Genomic DNA, 21,067 nt, shown 5'->3' with positions numbered 1-21,067 from the left:
CGCCGATCTTCACCTCTGTCTTTGCTCGGTAAGACTTCACCGAAACCCCAAGTCATCGAAGGGTGAGCTCCAGACTAACCAGATGCATCCCCAACTTTGACCCTCAAACAGGCTCCAATATTGTCCTCTATCTTATGGCTCTTCTTGATTCTTAGCTTTTTCCCTCCCTCGACACTCTTTTTCCTTCAAATGCGCATGTAGCTAGTTTCTCGCACCGATGCTTAAACTCTAGTCCCCTTGGTATGTAAAAATGGGTATATCTCTTCTTACGTCGTTAAACTAAGCTAAAGATTCAACAAGCATAAGTATCTTCCTGTCGTCTTCATTAGGCCTCAACTCCCTTCCCAGTAATCCACCACCAGCCCAGCCGTTATCGGTGCCATCATTGTTGTCGCTGCTGGCCCCCATCCATCTCAGAGTAACCTGATGTTGGGCCTGCATGCCATCCCATCCCTTGAAGCTCCGCCCTGTCTCGTCCCTGCCCTTGATATACCGCCGATGGCCCACTCGGACTCTGATGAATCGGTTGCCCATGAGCCTCCGCTAAGGTATTCTGCACATGTGGCTGGTTGTAGCTGTTCTGAAGCTCGGGTGGGAGAGGCAGGCTCTGGCCATATGGTCGCTGTTGCGGATATGCCGGTTGGCCATGCTGTCCCTGGAGCTCCGAAGGCAGATATTGTCCGGCAGGCTGCAGCTGGCCGTTGGTGTTGGCTGGCATCTCGGACGGCAATCTCGTCTGGCCGTGGAGTTCCACGCCGGGGGGGGATTGGGCCCATACACCACTAGCATTTGACGCGGGCGATATGGTGTCCGGATGTGGAGAACCAGTCGTGTAAGAGACACTCATCTGAGGGCTTTTGGGTGGCAGCTCGGACAGCATCGTGCCGCCTAGTTCAGGTTTGCCCGCCATTTCAGGAGGGCCGGCGGCACCTGGAAGCGGGAACCCAGCCTCGTTCTTCTTCCGACGGCGGTAGATGATGAACGCGATGAGAGCGGCAATCGACAAGGCACCAACGACAGCAATAACACCTCCGATGATGGCTGCAAGGCTTGGAATGCTGGACTTCGATTTGCCATTGGTATTCGTACCGTCGCCAGAAGTACCCGAAGAGCCAGTAGCAGTAGCAGTAGCTTCGGCGCCCGAAGTCCCTGACCCCGTGCCGGCCTGTGCTGTTGGATAAGTCTGAGCAACTATCGCTTGGTTAGTCAAAGCCGATGCGATCATGGCGCATGATCTACTCACTTGATTCAGCGACAGTGGCCACCACCTCGTTTCTAGCTGCCTTGCAATAGTAATCCAACACGGCAACCGCAGAAGATACAACATCCGTAGCCGTAGATGAGCAATACCACTTGATATCCGATGTCACCGTGCTCATGACGATGTTAGTCACTCCATCTTTCAAGCACATACAAGATGCCAAGGCCTGAGGCCCCGTCGGGCACTGGTATCTCGTAAGCGAGTAGATAGCATCCGAAAACCCTGACTGTGCGCATGCGGCCAGCGAGCTGTATTGTGAGAGCGCCGTCATGTAGTAGGTCATATCTCCTGGAGGCGGCGAAGGCTGCGGGAACGATGTAGTGCCCTTATTCATGGCACAGTACGCATCGTAGAAAGCGAGACCCGAAGTCACGTCGGCGGCGTTGGAGCATGAGTACCGTACAAGCGATGCGATGGACCGGCTGACTCGTGCTGAGTTGTCGTTCTTCGAGCAGATGCAGGGCGCCATCAGACTTGCGGCTTCAGGGCAATACGTTGACATTGAGCTGATGGCGTACGACACGCCAGACTGGGCACACGGGGCCATGTTGGCGAACTCGGCGATATCGGTGGCATACTTGGTAACGATGTTGGTCGTAGGCGTCGGAAAGTTGACTGTCGTATCGGGGTTACAGTACTGGCTGATGACTGCCGCGGCGCTGGTCTGGTCATCGGATGCGGTTGAGCCACAGCTGTAGCTGATTGACCTGGCGATGGATGTTGAGATGGCGGCGAGGTTGTTGTTCTTCGTGCATATGCATGACTGCAAATCTGTCGGTGCTTCACCGCACGCCGAGTAGGTCTGGGAGAAGATATTGTACGACACGGCAGTCTGAACACACGGCGCCTGATATGGGTCAGTATCGTTTAATCACCATTCCGGCAAAGGTTTTGGACATACCAACAAGGTGTAAATGGAAAGATCAGTGACATAAACGATACTTGCGGCTCTCCCAAGGCCGATGAGGAAGAGAGACAGCCATAGCTGGGCTGATATCCGCGACATCTCTCCCAGGCAAACCACAACAGCAATCAAAGGATATCAAGGAACGGAACGTCGACAACGGTCAACAGAGTCAGAAAAGACAGGAGGAGCCTTTCACGAAGCATGATGTGAAGAGGACGAGGGGGCCAAATGGCAATGTCTCTGCCTAGAGTGACTGGCTAGGCATGGGAAGCTAAGCGCGGGGGAGAGACAGTTTCTAACTCGCTGCAAGGGGTAATGAAGTCCACCGTTGAGCCCGTGTACCCGTGAAAAGCGTGAAAGCTTACCCAGTTTCTCTACTTCGGCTTAGGCTGACTTGGTGTTTTGATGGTCAATCATCACCACGACGGTCACTAACCCCTGTCACTATGGCGCTAAAGTTGCACCACCCCCTTGACAGCTGAAGGGCTGAGCCAGGGATAGCTTCAACGTGATCGCCTCTGCGGTTCCGCAGTGGAGATTTCATGTTCCGCGTCGTTTGTCCGGAAAAACACGAAAAAGCCGACTCATCGCGGAGTCTGGCGGAGTCTTCGCTACCCTGGAGATATCAAGCCTCATCATTTTCTGTGACAATGCCCAAGTTGAACAGCATGAACAGGTGAAGAGCTTTCGCACGTTTCAACGAGCCTCTTATCATCCTACCCTCGCGGAAATAGGAGCAACGTTGGAGGTGTCCACAAGACAGCTTAGCTGCAGCCGCGATGGCGTTGTTTAATCAAACACTGGTTCAGCCTAGGCCAAGCAAGCTAGGCAAGCCAAGTTGATGATTTGGTAGTGTACAGCCATGGACCTCGCACTCGCAGCAAGTCACAACTCATTTGCCTCGCTGGCGGGGAAAACGTCGCTTCGGAAAGTCGAAAAGTGATCCAAAAAAGAAGACAACACTGGTTGCTCGATCTGTCGGTACTTTCCAGACCCATCGTGATGGCGTCAGGATGGTAATATGATGATAACCTACGTGCCTTCGACCTTTGCTGGCGGCAGAAATGACTCAGGAGCCGGCAGACGCCACAATCCAGGGGCGACAGAAACCGGTAGACGCGATTGGCGTGCCCAGATGAGACATTCCGTTCAGAGCTAGTCTTGAATATTGTGGCAGGCCAACATAATTTGTTGGCGTGAAGTTGAAAGAAGCACAGCAGTCTTGATTGACTATGTATCGTGGGTGTCTGGGTTCATAATTAGGTGCTGACTGAGAGGAGGGTCCATCAAAGATAGAGCACAGGCACCAGGGCAAGAGTAGGACAATTTCAGCTTACATAAGGCAAGTCAATAGGTAACTGACGGCAACCGGGTCATCACCCGGCCGAGCTCGGCGCGGTTTGTCAGTGGCATAACCAAAATGTCGCTAATAATCACCGTATTCAGAATAGAACTTGAGGATCAACGGAGTCAGTGGTGCAGAACTGCAACCAAATGGATCAACCTTACACAGACTATCCAGGTTCCTGAGTGCAAGAGTCTCTCATTCTCACCATGATGGTATCATTCTGGGTATCCTCCTCCACCTACATTACTTCCCGAGCCATGATCTGTACAAACGGTACTCATCCATGGCATCGAGCCATGTCAACTGACTTCTGCCACCTTGTTCCGGAACGAGAGGTCCCTATTGAACATTGAGAGGCCCGGCCAAACACTCTCAGGATGGCAGAGCCTCCCCTTGCGGCTCGCCACTCAACTCAGCACCCGGCCGCCCGCGCCACCACCGTACATGTAGCCAGGCGCGAGACCCTCACCGAACTTTGTTAGAGTCTGGTTCACCTTGAGGGACAGCCGCCTCGAAATGCTGCTCCGCTTTTTCACTTGCCTTTCCATGCTGTCTCTCGCCTCCAGTACCTCAACGTCGTCATTCTCTCGCATGGTGCTTATGTCCACATCGCAGTTCTCGTCCTCATCGGTTTGGCTTTGCTCTTCGTCAGATTTGTAGTCGGGCATCGCACGGCTTCCGCATGTTGTGCACATAATCTGATTGGGTCGAAGGGTCGGCATTTCGCTCTTTCGCCTTGTACGATCTGCGGTGGGCGGAACCGAGTGGTTCAAGGACGGCGTTGGTTCAGTGAAGACATCGCCCTCTGTAGCCCGCCTCCTCATCGATCTTGCTCTGCGTTCGGCCACCTCTTTCTCGACGGACCACTTGATGACAGAAGGTCTTGGTGCCTCCTCCTTCTCGGCCACTGCAGCCAGGCTCGTGTTGGCGAACTGTGTGGTCATCTTATGCCGGCCAATCTCATTTGCCATCTCAAGCCAGAGAGCATGGCCGATGGCATCGTGAAGTACCGGAGCCGTGATGAGCTTTCGACATTCTCTTGTGCCATCTGCCATACGCAATCTACCAAGCTCTCTGATCTCGTCCAAGGTCAAGTTGCAGACAATCTTGATGTATCCCGCCTGCAATTGCGTTTCCCATCGTTCCATGATAAAGCCTTCCAGAAAGGTGGATGCCTCTGCGACGTCCCTTTCGTGTTGTGTCATCTCCTGTTCGATATTCTCTTCCTCCACTGTCTCTGGGGATTGCGCGGCTCGGGTTTCGTCAGCATCGTAGGGGATTTCGAAGTAATTGTCGACGCTAGACTCGTCGGAAGGGCCGCCCTGGTGCTGTCGCCGAGCTGAGCTGGTCACCTCATCTTTCTGTATAGGCGTCATGATCAGAGGCGTTCGTGGACTGTAGGGCTGGTATAGCTGCTTATCCAACGCCATCATAAAAGGGGCGGCTTTGCTGATATTGCTGGCGGAGAAGCAGCTCATTCTCCTCTCAAGCCCAACCGATTTCCTCGGTAGTGGAATCTTGCTTGGGGAAGAATCTCGCGACCTCCCGAAGACTGTTGATTGGATGCCGTACATGTTCAAAGTTGTTATGCTTGCTCCTTCCCTTGACGACTTGGCTTGCCCGAAACCACATGAGCCAGGTTTTAAATACATAAATACTCACAGCAGTGTTATAGTTTCTTGCCCATAGAGGTCTCGAAACGGCTCACATCAGACTTGAGTCTGTCGGGGCCACCACGCCACTAGATCATGTCATATCAGATCTCCATATCCTCATGGTCGAGGCTGACGACGGAAGCAGGAAACCTTGCAAGCCATCGACTAGGTCTAGGCTGGTGAGGCGCAAGGCTTATTCTTATTCAAAGTGAGGACCTTGACCGGTCCGCCCTCCATCTCCTTGACGCTAAATGAACGACATCGGTCAAGACGTGAGAATGAGAAGCTGATGTGGGATGTGTGCTCAGATGATTTGCAACATCTTGTCTGAGGCTTTGATCACGTTCCTCGGATGTTCCAGACTCTAGAGACACTTCATTTGTGAAGATTGTGGCAGAAGACGGCTAGATCTATCAGCCCTCGCTACACAAGGTAGTCCAGTAGATAGCTATAGAGATCAATGAGTCAACAGGGTCCTTGGGGGATTGCGATGATAATGCAGCCTCGGCAGCTATTCCCGTCCCTGATACCTGTTTGGCGACTGCTCTCATTTGACCCGATTAACTTGATGTGTTGTTGACGCAGGGTTGCGACCGTTGATGAAGAGTGCCGTTCTCACGGTGAGTAGATCTTAATAATCTCACAACGATGCTCATGAGTTCTATATATCCTGCAACTAGCTCATCCTTCTCGTGGAGATGCCTAGTCATCATTGGCGATTCCTTGTGAGCATTGGTTTGCATTACCCCGCCACCCCGCGATGGTGTGGCTGGTATGGTGGCATTTTTTGGTTCACGATCGGGGTAATTGATAGGCCGGCGAGATCAACACCGGGATTGTAACGAGAAGCGGGTTGAGGTCTTGGCACAAGCATTCAGTAATCCACAGCCTGCAGAGCAACGGCTGGGTTTGCATTGATCAAAGGGCAGATATTAATATCGATGAACTCTAAATACTCTGAATTGCCGCCAAACGCAACCGGTTTGGACTCGCTTATAGAAACTCTCCGAATTATCCCGAGCATTTTCTTGATTACTCCTCTATATACAAGCGGGCCTTTGAGTAAGAGTGGAAGATCCTTTAATTAGGCGTTGCTTCGAGCTTGAAACGATGCCATTAGAGAAGGCCTGGATGGCCTGTGGAAAGCAAGCTCAACGAGATGAAGTGTTTCTATTACAAAGGCTATGATAGAATGATTAATCAGGTATTATTAATCTAGGCACTTGAGGCACGACATGATCTGGAGGTGACTTTGATGGGCGCTGAAGCGTCAGCATTACACAAAGACGTTTTCCAAGAGATACTCGATCTCTGTCGCCCTGTAGTTGTCCTCTTCAACATAGGCCAGACCGGTACGGTTTACATCAAAGACGATGTTGTTAGGCTCATCCACCGTGTACAATGGCCACGTAGGACCTGTCTTAGGGCCGCTGCAGACATTAGGATCGGTGTCGTGGATGAACGCGACCCACATCTTGCTCATGAGGTCCGCTAGCTCGACAAAGGTCTCTGGTTTTCCTGCAAAGGGGTTGGTAGCATATCCCACTCCGTTCACGTTGTTGAACACGAACGCGACCTCTTGAAAATGGGTCGCTCCGTAGACGGCCGCGATGCCGTTGACATAGACGTTCCACAGGTAAGAGTAAACGGACAGTCCGGCGCCAGCGTAGGTGCTGGCCAGGAGCCTGCGGCCGCTGTGCTGTTGGTAGTCGCCGGCAAAGGCAGCTGCCCGCTTCCACTGAAGGCCGAACGGGTACGCCGCAGGTCGGCCAACCTGAGAGACGGGGATTCCAACATCGGGATCGTCGGGATAAAGCTCCGAGATGGCGGCCACCTGTTCGCTGTCCAGCTGAAGGGCAGTAAGCCAGGCCTGGAACTGCTCAGTGGTGTTGATGCCCTGCTTTGCATACGCGGTGCCCTCATCGAAGTTGTTGCCGAGCAAAAGAGGAACATGTGCGAACTTGTCCGCAGCCAAGAGCTCGGATCCCTGGGCAGTGATGAAGTCGCCGTCAACCACAGCGCTGATGGTAGGCGGCGTTACGCTCAAGGGGTTGGTGCCGTTGTAAATGGCGTTGATAGTCTGCCAGGGAAGGCCTCGCAAGCAGCTCAGCTTGTCAGCGGCATCGGTACAACCCGTCTTGTCGACGAGAGCATTGAACCACGGCTGCCAGTCGTCGGCGTCGGCAAACCTCGCGATGGGACTGCCACTCTCGAGGATGGCGCTGCGGAACAGGTTGTTGTATTGACCATCGTAGGCGACGAGCTGCATGCCCAGGGAACGAGCACCCGCAGACTCTCCCCAGATGGTGACTTTGTCAGGGCTACCGCCAAAGGCGCCAATGTTCTGCTGGAGCCATTCCAACGAGAGGCGCTGGTCGCGGAGACCAATGTTGCCAGCACCGGCGTTTTGCAGCTCGTTGCTGAAGAGGAAGCCCCAATACGAAACACGGTAGTTGATGGATGCAGCCACAATAGGCTTTCCCTCCTTGACGGATTGGTCGACAATGTAGCTGAGGTTGTACCTCGGGTCGCGCGAGCCTCCGTTTACATAACTCTGTTTCGACAAAGTCAGCAAAAGTACCAGGTAAAGGTTGTCTTACACTTGGCAGAAACTTACGCCGCCGTGAACCCAAACGCCAACAGGCAGATCATCTCCTGGCTGGACACCGGCCGGACGCACGACGTTGATGGTCAAGCAGTCCTCCGAAACGGGGTTTCCCAAGTTGGCAGTATCGGAGCCATACCCTATGCACATCCAGCCATATTCGGAAGCTGATCGAGTCCCCTCGAACGTCTCGTTGAGCGGTTGAGGAGCAGCGAACCGGAGAGGGCCAACGGGGGGTTGTGCATACGGGATACCAAGGAAGAGGTCCTGCGCATACTGCTGGTTCCGCACTCCGACGTAGGTCCCGTCTGAGAGGTGCACCGCAGGAGGTCCAGGCGGCGTGGGCTTGGGACGAGGACCCCAATAGGCGGGCGAGGAGGACTCGGACACGCCCAAGCACGACGAAAACGCCAGAAGAACTCTAAACGCGTGGGAACGCATGGTGGGCAAGGCTCAACGGGCGAAGAAGTGCAGCTTCTAGAATGCGGTGTAGAAGGAAAGGGAGGCTAACACCTGCGTGTGTCTCATGTCAGTCGCACAGAGGTTCAGGTAGGGAGATTTTGATCAAGCCCGTCGACGCTACTCGGGAACCAATCATGACATATCGTCTAGAAATTGCCTCAACGTCCGCTGGCGTGAAAAGAAATTTCCGTAGAGACGGCCTCTTAGTCCCTGCACTGCCCGGAATATTGGATTACGACGACTCTAGACTAAGAGCCGTTTTGGAAAATAATCACCGGCTCTTCCAAGGCTCTGCCGATCACCCCTAGCAGACTTAGTCCATACCTTAGATTACGATGACACATACAAGAAGTCCGTACCGTCTCATTGCCCCTGCGGATGGCACTTGGCAGCCCTCCAACACGATTTGCGTGCTTCGGCTCAGGGGGCTCGATCAGATGCTACTACGTAAGTTCATCCTTGTGTCGCATGGCGAGAGCATGGCGAAGCTTCCCCATCGATCTCTCGGCCGAGGAATTCATCCATCACGGGTTCGACGGGTTGTGGCCTGATGCCCAGCATCCCCCGCAGATTGGAGCCGTAGTTGGTAACCGTCCGTGTTGCCGCTGCCCCCAAAGGCCTGGCAGAACATCGGAGAAGCATACCTCGTTGTGGTTAGCAGAATCGATGGTGAGACCACGCTACTGCGCAGTAACGGCGCAGCCAATATTCGTGTTGGTGAGTAGACTCTTTTAGTGTCTTCTAGAGCCCCGAAAACTCCATATGGGTACTGTTTAAACGAGATATGTAATATTGACCATCGGCTATGATCCTGGGGAAAATCGCTGGCGCACGAATGGGATCTCTCCGCTCAAGCCCCAGGATTAGAGTTCGGCACTAGAGACCGGTACCCCAGCCATCTTGAGTTGAGGAGTGGGCACATTCCCACATTCCTCAGCTGCCCCGGCATAGTTGGGCCGGCCTGGCAGGGCTAAAGGAACTTTGGTAGCAGAATCCGTTAACGAGACCACGCACCTTTACATTTTCATAGATTACAGTTGCGTGATGCCAGTGGACCCTTTATGCGTCTGTAGAGGAGAACGTGGTCCGTATGCGGAGACGCTGTTGGAGCATGGCGCTGGATCTCCGATTGAGATGGACCCCGAGCCAAAAGCCCATGGGAACGTCCCAGTCCTACCTTACTGTTTAAGTAACCAACTTCGTGTTCCCATCAGATCATTCCAAGACAAGTGTGGTTGCAACAAAACAGCCACAGCGTCAGTGGTGAGCCGTTGACTCTTGTGAGGCTGCTAGTTCCCTTGCATCCGTACCTCCCGGTGGATTTACAGACGCAAAACAAACTTGGCCCAGCGATCCAACAGTTCCGTTTGAAGTAAGTGCCCGTAGTAGCAGAAATCATACGTTGGTCCCAGCACCGCCGTGTTGGCGGCCGGCCTCGACTTTTCCACGAACCCAAATCTCCCGCTTCCGCCCGCCGTGATATATGTCGTGCACCGGTCGAAACCTGATCTGTCTTTCGCCTGCCCGTGACGAGGTGTTCCTTGGGGCAGGTGGCGGGACTTCGTCCGAACTCCGCCTCCCCTCCCTGCTTCTCCCTTTGAGGGGGAGAATCCTATCACCGACACAGGCAATACTCTCGCCGGTTTCGAGGGGGGGCACATAGCGTGAAAAGTCGGTTGCACTCCCCGAAACTAAGGACTGTTCATGGAGGGTAGGAGGCTTTCTGGTACCTGGGGGCCCCCTTGTTAAGGACGCTGATCTTAGATTTCATCATGTGCGATGCCAATGTATAATATGAGGGAGTGATGCACTTCCCGCGTGTGCGCTGACCTCGCCCGACTTTGAGCAGAATTCCCGGGGATCCACTGATTGACTCCCGTCCTTGTTTCTTACGACGTCTTCTATCATATCTCGTGGCACTGTGCATCTGCCGTGAGGTTGACGATGGTCGACGATAGAGGCACCAGACTCCTCGCCGTAACATGGTCTCTCTGTGTCGCTAGCGCTACGCTGCTTTCATTGCGTATCTATTGTAAGCTATGGCGTGGACGTGGTTTATGGTGGGATGACCATCTCTTGATTGCGTCAATGGTATGTGAAGAATGGCCGTCATTGTCCTACCCCCCCCTTAGCTCATAGTTGCAGGTGTCACTGGTGATATCCATCTCGATAAACTCCTACATCGTCTCTCTCGGATTTGGACGCCATATCGATACGATCAGTAGCGATAACCTCAAGCTCATCAACCTCAATACGATCCTCGTCGCCACGTTCGGAATCATCGCAACGACGACTAGCAAAAGCTCATTCGCCCTGACACTGTACCGCATCGTCACGAACCAATGGTTGAAATACTTTCTCATCTTCATCATCGTTTCCATCAACATCTCGATGAACTTGGTATGGATCTTTGGCTTCGCCAAATGCACACTGTTGCAACGAGTATGGGACAGCAGCGTGCCGGGGAGTTGCTGGGATAAGAAGAAGCTCGTCAAATTCCAGTTGTTTGCTGCCTGTAAGACTGCCGCGAAACGGTGTTCTCATGAGGCTTGCATGCTCACTTGCTTGCAGATTACTCCGCCATTCTCGATTTCGTTTTGGCATTCCTGCCGTGGCCAATTCTCATGGGCGCAACGATGCGGCGTCGCGAAAGGCTTGGTGTCGCCGTAGCAATGAGCTTGGGTGCTATGTAAGACTTTCGGATTCCACCCTGGCCACTTTTGCGGTGAACTAACATCGACGACAGTGCCGGAATATGCGGCATCGTGAAAGCTGTCCTGGTGGTCAACATGACGAGTCCAGACATCACCTACGAGCGCGTTGACCTTACGATCTGGACTTTGACAGAACCTGCCGCCTCGATCATGGCAGTGTCTATCCCAGTTTTGTATGTGGTCTCCCCCCTCATCAAGCGTATTGGTTCTTCACCTCTGACACCGTGTAGGAGAATGTTGTACCGAGAGCTCAAGTCAACTCAACGAAGTTATGCACGAAACAAGTCACAATCGCATGCACTCGACACAGGAACGAGGAAGGAGGTCAGATCAACGAAGAGATATGGCCCGGGGTCACAATACGGCCGGAATTCTGTTGTTGTCATGTCCACCGGAGGATGGCAAGAATCGCAGGAAGCCCTCCAAGAGGCGGAGGGCGGCCAGGCATCGCCGCTCCCGGGCATGAACGGCATCATCAAGACCGAAGAAGTGAGAGTGCGGCATGAAAGATTAACAGGACTCAGTGAAGGCGAAAGCTCAATTGAGCTCGACTCGCTCAAGGAGGGTCATAGATGAGATCATGAAACCGACAGTTGATGAACACCCAGGCTGGACTCGGACGAAGGTTTACACTATAATAATTACAAGTTAGCGCCACTTGATACCAGATATGAATGATTTGAATAGAGATTGATTGGATATGGCGATCAAATAAACTACTCGTAGTCAACATGCAATCGTATGCCCGTGGGCGCCTGATGAGCCGACAATGATTGGGGAGAGATTTGAAACACTCGTGTGAGCAAACCTGCGAATGATATTCTCTAACTTCGCTGATGCCACTGAATTTGGAGAATGCTGCCAGAATCGATGCTACCAGAATCGATGCTGCCTTGTGGCTTTGGGGCCTTGTCGTCACTCGTCACCCGTCGCCGGCTCACCGAATGCTCTCCATTATTGGCCTACCGGTGGGAATCAAAAGCCAGAATTGCATGCCGCTATATGGTGCCTAACAGAAAACTTGAACACTATGTATCATTCCTATTTATGATTCCGGAATACCCTGATACTTGTCGAGCCTGGCGGAGCGTGGAGATAGACGCTTTGCATTTGAAATTAGGGACCTCGGTGAGAGATAGGTGAGACCTCGGTGAGGCCAAGGTGACTTCCAACATCATGAGATCGGAGTTCCACAATAGCTAAGGTCGACCACACACAACATGTACCGATCTTGAGAATCTTTCACATCGAGAATCAGAGAATCGGGTTTATGTGCTAAGCCATACATTTTAACACCTTTGAGATGGAAGTTCTGAGCCAACGAACTCTAGACTGTATGACATCGCGTTGGTTTCGCGATCAACGTCGTCCTCGACCTAGAAAGTCTTTACCTCTGATCAATTTAGGCCAACAGAAGATGGCCGCTTTGAAACACAGCAGCTCGTGTTAAAGGAATTCGGTTTGAAAAGAGTGAGCTCATTTCTCTTTCAGCTCATCCCCTTTGTATGCCCAACTCATTGTATGGATAGGTGAGAAGATGCAGGACAAGACAGCTGCCCTCGATAAAGAAGCATGTGAAACCCAAGAGATCGACTTCTCACCTTAGATAATTGAGTAAAAGATGAAGAGGACCTCGTAGAAGCCTTACCCACTGCAAAAATTCTGTCGCTTTGTCAATTCGCACCTGCCTCACCTTTGCGCCTTTCTCCCGACGCACCTTCCCTCAACATCAGCTTTTCCCAACAGCGCCTTCCTCATCTTTACATCTCTCTGAATTTTCATCTTCAATTCTCACTCACACCCTCATCTCACTCGTCCATCCCTCCAATTTTCTCTTTTCTTCAACCCCTACGTGAGCCATCTTCTCAACTTCACGCCGAAGAAATCAACTATCGCAAGAACCTCCATCTGCTTGCCCACGAGATCCTTCTTCAGACAATCACTTTTCATCAGAAGATTGAATTTATTCCTTATACACCCCAGGCCTCATATCCCTCTCTCATCCATCTATTCATCGCTCGCCGAGGTTCGTCTCATCCACCACCGGTGTCATCCCTCTAACGAACGCCGAACCGACATCATGATCGACCCGTTCAGCGTCGCTCTCGCTTTTGCCGGCATAGTTGCCATTTTGATGGCTCTTAACTATCTGGGCAGTCTGATCCACCAGCTCTTTCGCGAGAACGGCCTGCTCGACCCCAAAAGCATCGGATGTCTAATCTTCGTCATCTTCATCCTGGCTTCTATTCATCCTCTGACGGGAGTCCACGCCCTTAGCGTCTTATCCAGCGTGGGCGCGGTCATATTGGAGGCTATCTGGGGGCTCAAAACTGCTGTCATGAGTCTGTGTGATACGCTTCGCCGAGCTTCTGCATCTCGCCAGCCGGCTTCGCATACAGACGTGCAGCAAGTTGCTCTCCGACAGCTCCCGGAGCAAACAACTGAGCAACCAGTTCCTACGCCCGCGCAAGAAGACCTCGAAAGATGCTACCGCCAACGAGAGGTGTGTGACAATGCCGAGGAACGTCTGACGAAGACCTTGAGGCAGTCCAACTCCTACGCATCGGAAGTCAGCGAGATGGAGGCGAAGGTGTTGGAGCTTCAGCACGCTTTCAATGTGCAGCAATCCCGTGCTCAACAGGCCGAACACAGTTTCCGGGAAGCAAACGCAAGACTCCTTGCACACGAGACAGATGGAGCAACCATCGCAAGACTCGAGGCAGAGCTGGAGTACCAGAAAGCGCAGGCCCACGACGCCGATGTCTGTCGGGAGGCGTCCAATTCACAAGCGAAGTACCTCCAGAAGAAGATCGACACTCAGAAGGAGAAGTTCCAAGAATATGCCCGGCGCAAGGAAGACCAGATTGGCGTGCTACGTACCGACATCAAGGCACTACAGCGTCAGAAAGACACTCCCCCTCGGGTAGAGCTGTTGGCAACAGGAACCCAATCTGAGGCGGTAGAGACTGCTCCCAAGCCAACCCAACAGCACCTCGAGGAACAGCTCGCCATAACCCAAGCCAGGCTTTCGGTAAATCAGGCATTGGCGACCTCGGCCACGTTCGGGCGTTTCATCAGCAAGACCCAGATGAACGATCTCAAGGCTGATAGCCAGAACACGGAGCACAACTTATTGAAGGTTATTGTCGAGCTTCGCGGGGAATTGGCCAAGGCTCAAGCTCAAGCAACTACTGCCACGGAGTGGCAAGTCACTCAGGAAGATATCAAGGCATCAACGTCGGCAGATATTCTCGCGCTCCAGACAGAGTTAGCCAATGTCAAGGCCGAAGCCAAGGCAACCATTGAGTCGCAAGGCGCCCAGATCCAAGAAGCCGCAGGCTTCAAAGCGGAAGCTGAGAGAGTGGTGGCTGACCTGCGAAGCGAAGCAGAGCAACTGCGCGACGAGAAAGATGGCTACAAGCAGCAGGTAGAGCAAATGGTTGCCCTGAGCCCTCAGGTTGCTATGTTGCAACAAGAGACAGAGCAGACACGGGTTGAAAGGGATACCCTACAGCAGCAAGTGGAGCGATTGATGGACCAGGCCACCCAGATTGCTCCATTACAGCAAGAGAGAGACGTTGCGATTCAAAAGGTCCAGCTCGTAGAGCAAAAAGCAATGGAGATTCTGCAAGGAAAGGCGGTGCAAGTCACCAAGTTGGAGATCGACCTGCGCACTGCCCGCGAGGAGAAGGAGAAGGCGGAGGAGGAGATCGAGGGATACATCGAGGAGCTCGCAGAGGAGCAAGAGAAGCTTCGGAAATCACTGGAGGCCGAGAGAGCTTCAATTCACACCATTGGCAACCTGAAGGTGGCCAAGGATGATTTTTGCGCCGAAACCGAACGGCTAAACGTGGAAGTGCAACGCCTTCTCAACGAAAACACCAACCTGGCGGCGAGGATGAGGAAGTTTGCCAACGAAGAGCTCCTCAAGGCCAACATGGCTAAAAGAAACAAGACTCAAGAGTTGTCCAACAAAGACGGAATCTTGGACCTGATCAAGAAGACCCACGAGGACGAACTTTTGAAGAAGGAGACCGAGCTTGCGGAGAAGGACGAGAAGATTGCGAAGCTGGAGTCTCAGTACTCCATGAGCTGTACGGGCAGGCTTACCTTGCGTGACAAGACGAAGAAGGGACGCGAGGACCTCACACTCTTGGCCTCGAGAGTCAGAGATCTCGAGGACCAGATTCAAAACCCCAAGTCCGGCCCCAGACTCACTGCCCTGCAGACCGGAAGTATTTCTACGGTCTTGCAGCAGATCGAAGAAGGCAAACACCTTCTCTCACTCACCTCAACTCCGGACAAGAAGCCTGAACGCGCGCAGTCAAGCTCAGGCGCGAAGACGATGCGACCGATGAAGCCACTTCCGAATAAGAGAAGGTCTGAACAGCTTCCGAAGAGTGAGGCGGGTCCTTCGTCGGTGATGGAGGAATGAGCGAGGCCACGAGCTTCGGTTTTTTATTGTTCAGTGCGAACAAATTTTTTTCTTGTTGTGTTATACTTCTGTGACGAGGGCCGGCGAGCCCAGTACACGGATACGGACATGGTCGTGGTTTCGGCTCGGTTTCGTTTATACTAGGATGGTCACGATCAAGAACATGGTCTACGGTTACGGTTACGGTTACGGTTATAGTTACGGAATTCCGCTATGGATATAATAATTGGTCGTGGTATCGAGCCGAACAGGCAGCTCAAGAGTACCAGGAATGAAAAGTTTTGATTGCACGATTGAAATCAAATGGTATTGTCTTTATGTGAATGCGTGAGGCTACCATCCTACAGATCTTCCAAGTCCAAGCCGTCAACCTTGCCCAGGAAATCTCCCGTGCCGCCTCGTAACAACTCCTCGATGTCGAGATTACCCGACGTGATGTACTTTTCACTGACGCCGGCATTGACGCGCTTCGACAACAACTCGCGCAGCTGCGCCCTCATGGCTCCCATCTCCGCCTTGCTAATGTTCTTGTCCTCTTGTTGCTTCTTCTTCCGCTGACTTCCGCGACCCGTCCACGTCCCTGCCTTCTCCAGCTCGTCGCTGTCGTACTCTACACCTAGCTCCTCGGCAGCAGCCTTGACCCAGTCCTCGTCCTTGTTGCCCTTCTCCTTGGCTAGGGTCGCGTCAGTGAGCTTCTTCGCCAGGTCGAGTCTCGGCTTGAGGCGGGAAGCGATGCGGCGATCTATATCGATGGTGCGCATAAAGTACTTCTTCTTGCTCGAGTGCTTCTCGTGGACCTTGGCCGCGAGTCTGCGGGTCGGCACGACCTCTTCCGGCCCGCAGAGGATGATACTCAGACCCGTCTTCTCGGCACGCGCGGTACGACCGGAGCGGTGGACATACATGTCGGCGGCGCGGGGAACGTGGTAGTGGACGACCTGGTCAATGCCGGGGATATCGAGACCGCGGGCAGCGACGTCGGTGGCGATGAGGACGGACGTGGTGTTTGCTTTTGTGGCCGTGAACTTTTCGACGGAGCGGAGACGGGCTTTTTGGGCCATTTGGGAGTGGAGGCCCATGGCGTTCAAGTTGAGGTTTTGGAGCATGGGGGTCAGGCGACGGACGGCGCTGATGGAGTTTGTGAAGACTAGAGTTCGGCGGTTCGGGTTGAGCAGGAGGATTGTGTAGAGGTAGAGATCCTGCAACGTGTTAGATCAGATCATCATGATAGATTGGGCGAGCGCTTCTTTCTTACCTTTTCCATGGCACCGCACTCGATGAGGCCCTCCTTGAGACCGGCGGCCATCTGCTTGGCGGGGTTGGCGTCAATGAACTTTGGCTTTTCCTCGCGGAAGTTGAGCTTCTTCAGCAGATACTCCATGTTCTCCGTCTCCGACATGAGGCCCCATTTGCCCTTGCCAGCCAGCTTCTGCTGCAGTCCCTGGTGGAACGTCGCAGAGAAGACCAGCGTCTGTCGCTCCGAAAGCTCCTTCTCATCCTCATCATCCTCTTCGACAACCTCACGGTCAAGGGCGTCTAGGATCTCTCCCGCCTCCTTGAAGTGTCCCTCGCTCAGAAGCCTATCGGCCTCATCGACAACCAGGTACCTGATTTGCCGGAACCCCTTCAGGAGCTCCGTGCTGGAGCTGATGACCTCCCACAGACGACCTGGCGTACCAATAACGATATCTGCCTTGGCTAGTTGTCTCTGCTGTTTGAAGACTGACAGACCTCCCGTCACCGAGCAAACGAAGGGCGCGTGGGTCAGACCGGCGCAAAGATTCTTGATGTGGTTGGTGATTTGGTGTGCCAATTCTCTTGTCGGCGACAGAATGAGCGCAAAGGGTGTATTATCCGGCTTCTTCTCGTCCTCCTTTCCCTCAAACTTTTCGAGCCATTCCTCCACGATGGGAATCGAAAATGCAAGCGTCTTACCGGAACCCGTAGAGGCCTTACCGATGACGTCGTGACCGGCGAGAATTTCGGGTATCGAGGAGCTCTGGATCTTTGTTGGCTTGGCGAACTTGAGCTTGGCAATGGCCGCAACAGTCGCCGGGGAGAGACCGAGCTCCACCCAGGGAGCTGTGTCGATATCCTCCTCGGCCTCTTCAGCTTCCTCGAGAGCCTTGAAAACGTTGCTTTCAAGCTTGGCGTCCTCCGGCTTAGGCTGAGCTTTCTTTTGCTTCTTTTCCTTCTTCTTCTTGCCTTCGGTTTCGGCTGCGGGTGCAGGTGTAACGGCGTCTGTCTCATCGGCTTTGTCTGCAGGCTTGTCCCCCTTCGTGTTTTCCACCTTTTGTGCCTTTTGTTGTGCCTTTTGTTCTGCCTTGGCTGCAGCCTTCTTCTCCTTCTTGGTCTTCTTGGTCTCTGCCTTTGGTGCTGCCTCCGCCTCCTCCATTATTGTATCGGTTTGTGTAGGGACAGGCTCAGAGTCGCTGAAGCCTTCGAACTCGTCTTCGTCGTTCTCCTTCTCGTCGCCAGAGGGAACAGCAGCGATCTGGATTGTAGTCAGTCATGCATTGTATTCGAGAGGGCGAGGAAGAGAAGCATAGGCTGGAAGACATACAAACTCGACGTTATCCCCATGTTTGACGACATCAACGCCCTCGATAACCTCCAAGCCGTAGAAACCCTCGGCATCGTCGAACATCTCGGGGACCTCGACCGTCTTCCATGGCAGCGCACTGACGGCGACCTTACGCTTCTTCGGGGCCGCGGCCTTTCCGCTAGCAGACTTTTGGCGCTTCTGGGGATTCTGGGCAGCCCCAGAAGGCTGTTGCTTCCTCTTGTGTTGCATATCGACGGTCCTGGTATTGTATATACAAGGAGCGCAAAAGCAATGGTATGAGAAAATGCCCCGCGAGTAATTCTTCACATCAACCCAAAAAAAAAAAAAAAAAAAAAAGTCGATGCGCATATCGTCCACTGCAATTGAGCGCTGGCGCCGCTGCGCCGCTCGAAATTTTTGGCGGGCCCGGAAAATACTTCAGCCGGAAGAGACAGCGCCAGGGCGCCAGGCAATGCACAGACCGCAGCCTAATTCAGCCCTACGAGAACAGCGCTGCAGCAAATTTTCTTTGGCGGCCATAGCGGGCGTTGACCCCTCCAAAAAAAAAACATTGCTGGCGATTTTCCCCTCCCCCGCCATTTCCGTCTCATATCAGCCCTCGATAGTTCACTTCCCGTCTCTCGCTGTCACTTCAAGATGGGCAAATCTTCCAAGGATAAGCGCGATGCTTACTACCGTCTTGCAAAGGAGCAAGGCTGGCGTGCACGCAGTGCCTTCAAGCTGCTGCAATTGGATGAAGGTGACTCATTCTACCCCGCCATCCCGTGACATTTTGACTATAAATGCTAAACGACGGTCCAGAGTTTGACCTGTTCGCCAACGTAACAAGAGTCGTTGACCTGTGCGCCGCCCCTGGTAGTTGGTCTCAGGTGCTGTCTCGTGTTCTCATCAAGGGAGAGAAGTTCGGTCGTTCAGCATGGGAGGATCGTGAGGCCAAGTTCCGCCAGGAGATGCTGGGCGTCTTCCCGGCTACCCCCGAATCTGCTGTCGCAGGGCAGAAGACCCAGATCGCGACTGCTACCGAAGAGACACAACCTCGCAAGGATGTCAAGATCGTGTCTATCGATCTGCAACCCATTAGCCCTCTCCCCGGGATCATTACTCTGCGTGCCGACATCACGCACCCCGCCACGGTACCCCTTCTCCTCAAGGCCTTGGATCCCGACTATGACGCCGCCAACTCCAAGAGCCAGCAAGCCAGCCATCGCGTCGACCTCGTCATCAGCGACGGTGCACCGGACGTCACGGGCCTCCACGACCTGGATATCTACGTCCAGTCCCAGCTTCTCTTCGCCGCCCTCAACCTCGCTCTTTGCGTACTGAAGCCCGGTGGGAAGTTCGTCGCCAAGATCTTCCGCGGGCGCAATGTCGATCTCCTCTACGCGCAACTCAAGATCTTCTTCGAGACTGTCATCGTCGCGAAGCCGAGATCCTCTCGTGCTAGCAGTGTGGAGGCCTTCATTGTCTGCATCAACTTCCAACCCCCTGCTGGTTTCCAGGCCAGTCTTGAGAACCCGCTTGGCGTTGGTCACGAGCTTCCCAAGATGGTCGAGGAGAGGAGAAGCCAGCTGCCTGTCATTGCTGATGCGCTTATGCAGAACCCTCTGAATGGGAAATGGGACTCTGCTCCCACGGCGTCTGCGACGAGGGGAGATGGCCAGGTTGTTGAGGTGGAAGCCTACGACGAGACGGACGAGACGACGGATCATGATAAGCACATTAGATGGATTGCACCCTTCATCGCATGTGGTGACCTGTCGGCGTTTGACTCTGACGCATCATACCAACTCCCCGAGGATCACGTCTCTTTGGACCCCGTCCAGCCACCGACGGCACCCCCGTACAAGCGCGCAATTGAGCTAAGAAAGGCCGCTGGCGGAGCATACGGCAAGACGTCAATTAAGGCATGATGATTACGACAACATTTCAATACCAACATGGTGTCCGCACTCAATCCTCATCCTCCTCGTCTGACGGACCGTTGGGCATTGCAGGGCCGCGCTTCTCCAGCAGATACAGCTTCCCTGAATGTGACACGCCCCATTCCGTTGTCCCCAAGGCCTGCTCATACAACTTACTCGCTTGCGGCGAGGACGTCAGAAGCAGAAAGCGTCGCAAGTCGGGCCACTCGTCCAAGATCTCGTTCAAGCACTGCATCAGCCACGGCGCCAGTCCCTTGCCTTGGTGCGTGGGGAGGACGTAGATGTCCGCCAGATACCCAATGGTGGCGTAATCCGTCACGATACGGGCGAAGCCCACCAGTTCAGGGCCTTTCTTTCCTTCTAGAGGGTTAGGCAACGAACCTAGGGAAAAGGCGACGGAAGGCTTGTCGACATACCTGCAATGTCGGCGGTAGACTGTGGGAGTTTGTACACCCCCAGACACAACGAATTGTCTATCAGCCTCTTCAGAGCTACTTCCGGAACGCGCTTCGTCCACCACAGCAGCTCAGAATCAAAGGCATAGTTCACGGCGTTGAGGTCGACTAGCGACCGGTCAGTGGAGATGAGGTACTCGTCCTTATACCACTGCTTAGATATCTGATTCGGCATCGTAGCCCGCTGCCTAGATGAATGAATGAATAGAGGATGTAGTTGGAAGATACTTGAAACTCCCACCTTGGTCTGTGGTGCCCGGATCCGTACGAAACCTAACTCTACGAGGGTTGAGCTCGAGACTGCATGCGGAAGAGGGGGATCGAGCGGGAAGTTCAACCCCCGCCTCCGAACAAATCCGCCCGGACTGAGACTTTGCGAGCCACCCACCCCCCGTCTGTGAAGGGAATGCAAGTTTGGGCCGGTGAGGTGGGGTAGACCATCTGCCGGGTTCCCTGCTATACCTCTCTCGGTAAGCTCGCTCCGGGTGGGTTCCCTTCGCTCCGTTGCTCGTCGCGGTCGCGGGGGCAGTTTTGTGGGGCCTTCGGGCTTCAAGTGGGGGTACAATGCTATGCCGGTCATTCCATCGGTGACCTCTTTCCCTATTACTACTGCCCTCATGCTTCCATCCTCTCTTATTCTCATGATATTGCCTCTAAAAAAGAATGAAATTCGAGTACACAGCTCAAATGACACACGGAGAATACGGGTCAAAAGGCAGATCGTACTGCAGACTGTT

General features: G+C 53.5%; 8 protein-coding genes across 8 annotated transcripts; 3 read left to right on the top strand and 5 right to left on the bottom strand.

Annotated features, from left to right (window-relative positions):
- Positions 1 to 382: 382 nt before the first annotated feature.
- On the bottom strand, positions 383 to 2,267 carry CTAM01_10778 (uncharacterized protein; the record flags this gene model as incomplete). Its single annotated transcript, XM_060526791.1, has 3 exons — positions 383 to 1,191; positions 1,244 to 2,108; positions 2,163 to 2,267. The coding sequence occupies 3 exons, from the start codon at positions 2,265 to 2,267 to the stop codon at positions 383 to 385; spliced, it is 1,779 nt and encodes a 592-aa protein (XP_060378579.1).
- Positions 2,268 to 3,923: 1,656 nt separating this feature from the next.
- On the bottom strand, positions 3,924 to 5,090 carry CTAM01_10777 (uncharacterized protein; the record flags this gene model as incomplete). The annotated part of the gene is made up of 1 exon (XM_060526790.1): positions 3,924 to 5,090. The coding sequence occupies one exon, from the start codon at positions 5,088 to 5,090 to the stop codon at positions 3,924 to 3,926; it is 1,167 nt and encodes a 388-aa protein (XP_060378578.1).
- A 1,357-nt stretch (positions 5,091 to 6,447) lies between these two features.
- CTAM01_10776 (carboxylesterase) lies at positions 6,448 to 8,217 on the bottom strand (the record flags this gene model as incomplete). The annotated part of the gene is made up of 2 exons (XM_060526789.1): positions 6,448 to 7,725; positions 7,789 to 8,217. The coding sequence occupies 2 exons, from the start codon at positions 8,215 to 8,217 to the stop codon at positions 6,448 to 6,450; spliced, it is 1,707 nt and encodes a 568-aa protein (XP_060378577.1).
- A 1,965-nt stretch (positions 8,218 to 10,182) lies between these two features.
- On the top strand, positions 10,183 to 11,528 carry CTAM01_10775 (uncharacterized protein; the record flags this gene model as incomplete). Its single annotated transcript, XM_060526788.1, has 5 exons — positions 10,183 to 10,329; positions 10,384 to 10,753; positions 10,810 to 10,927; positions 10,985 to 11,125; positions 11,183 to 11,528. 5 exons carry the CDS (start codon positions 10,183 to 10,185, stop codon positions 11,526 to 11,528), a joined length of 1,122 nt encoding a protein of 373 aa, XP_060378576.1.
- Positions 11,529 to 13,032: 1,504 nt separating this feature from the next.
- On the top strand, positions 13,033 to 15,387 carry CTAM01_10774 (uncharacterized protein; the record flags this gene model as incomplete). The annotated part of the gene is made up of 1 exon (XM_060526787.1): positions 13,033 to 15,387. The coding sequence occupies one exon, from the start codon at positions 13,033 to 13,035 to the stop codon at positions 15,385 to 15,387; it is 2,355 nt and encodes a 784-aa protein (XP_060378575.1).
- Positions 15,388 to 15,728: 341 nt separating this feature from the next.
- On the bottom strand, positions 15,729 to 18,181 carry CTAM01_10773 (DEAD/DEAH box helicase; the record flags this gene model as incomplete). The annotated part of the gene is made up of 3 exons (XM_060526786.1): positions 15,729 to 16,586; positions 16,643 to 17,881; positions 17,951 to 18,181. 3 exons carry the CDS (start codon positions 18,179 to 18,181, stop codon positions 15,729 to 15,731), a joined length of 2,328 nt encoding a protein of 775 aa, XP_060378574.1.
- Positions 18,182 to 18,589: 408 nt separating this feature from the next.
- On the top strand, positions 18,590 to 19,863 carry CTAM01_10772 (FtsJ-like methyltransferase; the record flags this gene model as incomplete). Its single annotated transcript, XM_060526785.1, has 2 exons — positions 18,590 to 18,692; positions 18,755 to 19,863. The coding sequence occupies 2 exons, from the start codon at positions 18,590 to 18,592 to the stop codon at positions 19,861 to 19,863; spliced, it is 1,212 nt and encodes a 403-aa protein (XP_060378573.1).
- A 40-nt stretch (positions 19,864 to 19,903) lies between these two features.
- Positions 19,904 to 20,505, bottom strand: CTAM01_10771 (acetyltransferase; the record flags this gene model as incomplete). The annotated part of the gene is made up of 2 exons (XM_060526784.1): positions 19,904 to 20,232; positions 20,292 to 20,505. 2 exons carry the CDS (start codon positions 20,503 to 20,505, stop codon positions 19,904 to 19,906), a joined length of 543 nt encoding a protein of 180 aa, XP_060378572.1.
- Positions 20,506 to 21,067: the final 562 nt, after the last annotated feature.

The sequence above is a fragment of the Colletotrichum tamarilloi genome, assembly GCF_030869305.1.
Source record: "Colletotrichum tamarilloi strain Tom-12 chromosome Unknown Scaffold_52.1, whole genome shotgun sequence".
NCBI lineage: Eukaryota > Fungi > Ascomycota > Sordariomycetes > Glomerellales > Glomerellaceae > Colletotrichum > Colletotrichum tamarilloi.
The sequence above is the reverse complement of the archived record's forward strand: the minus strand, read 5'-3'. Positions and strand labels throughout refer to the sequence as shown.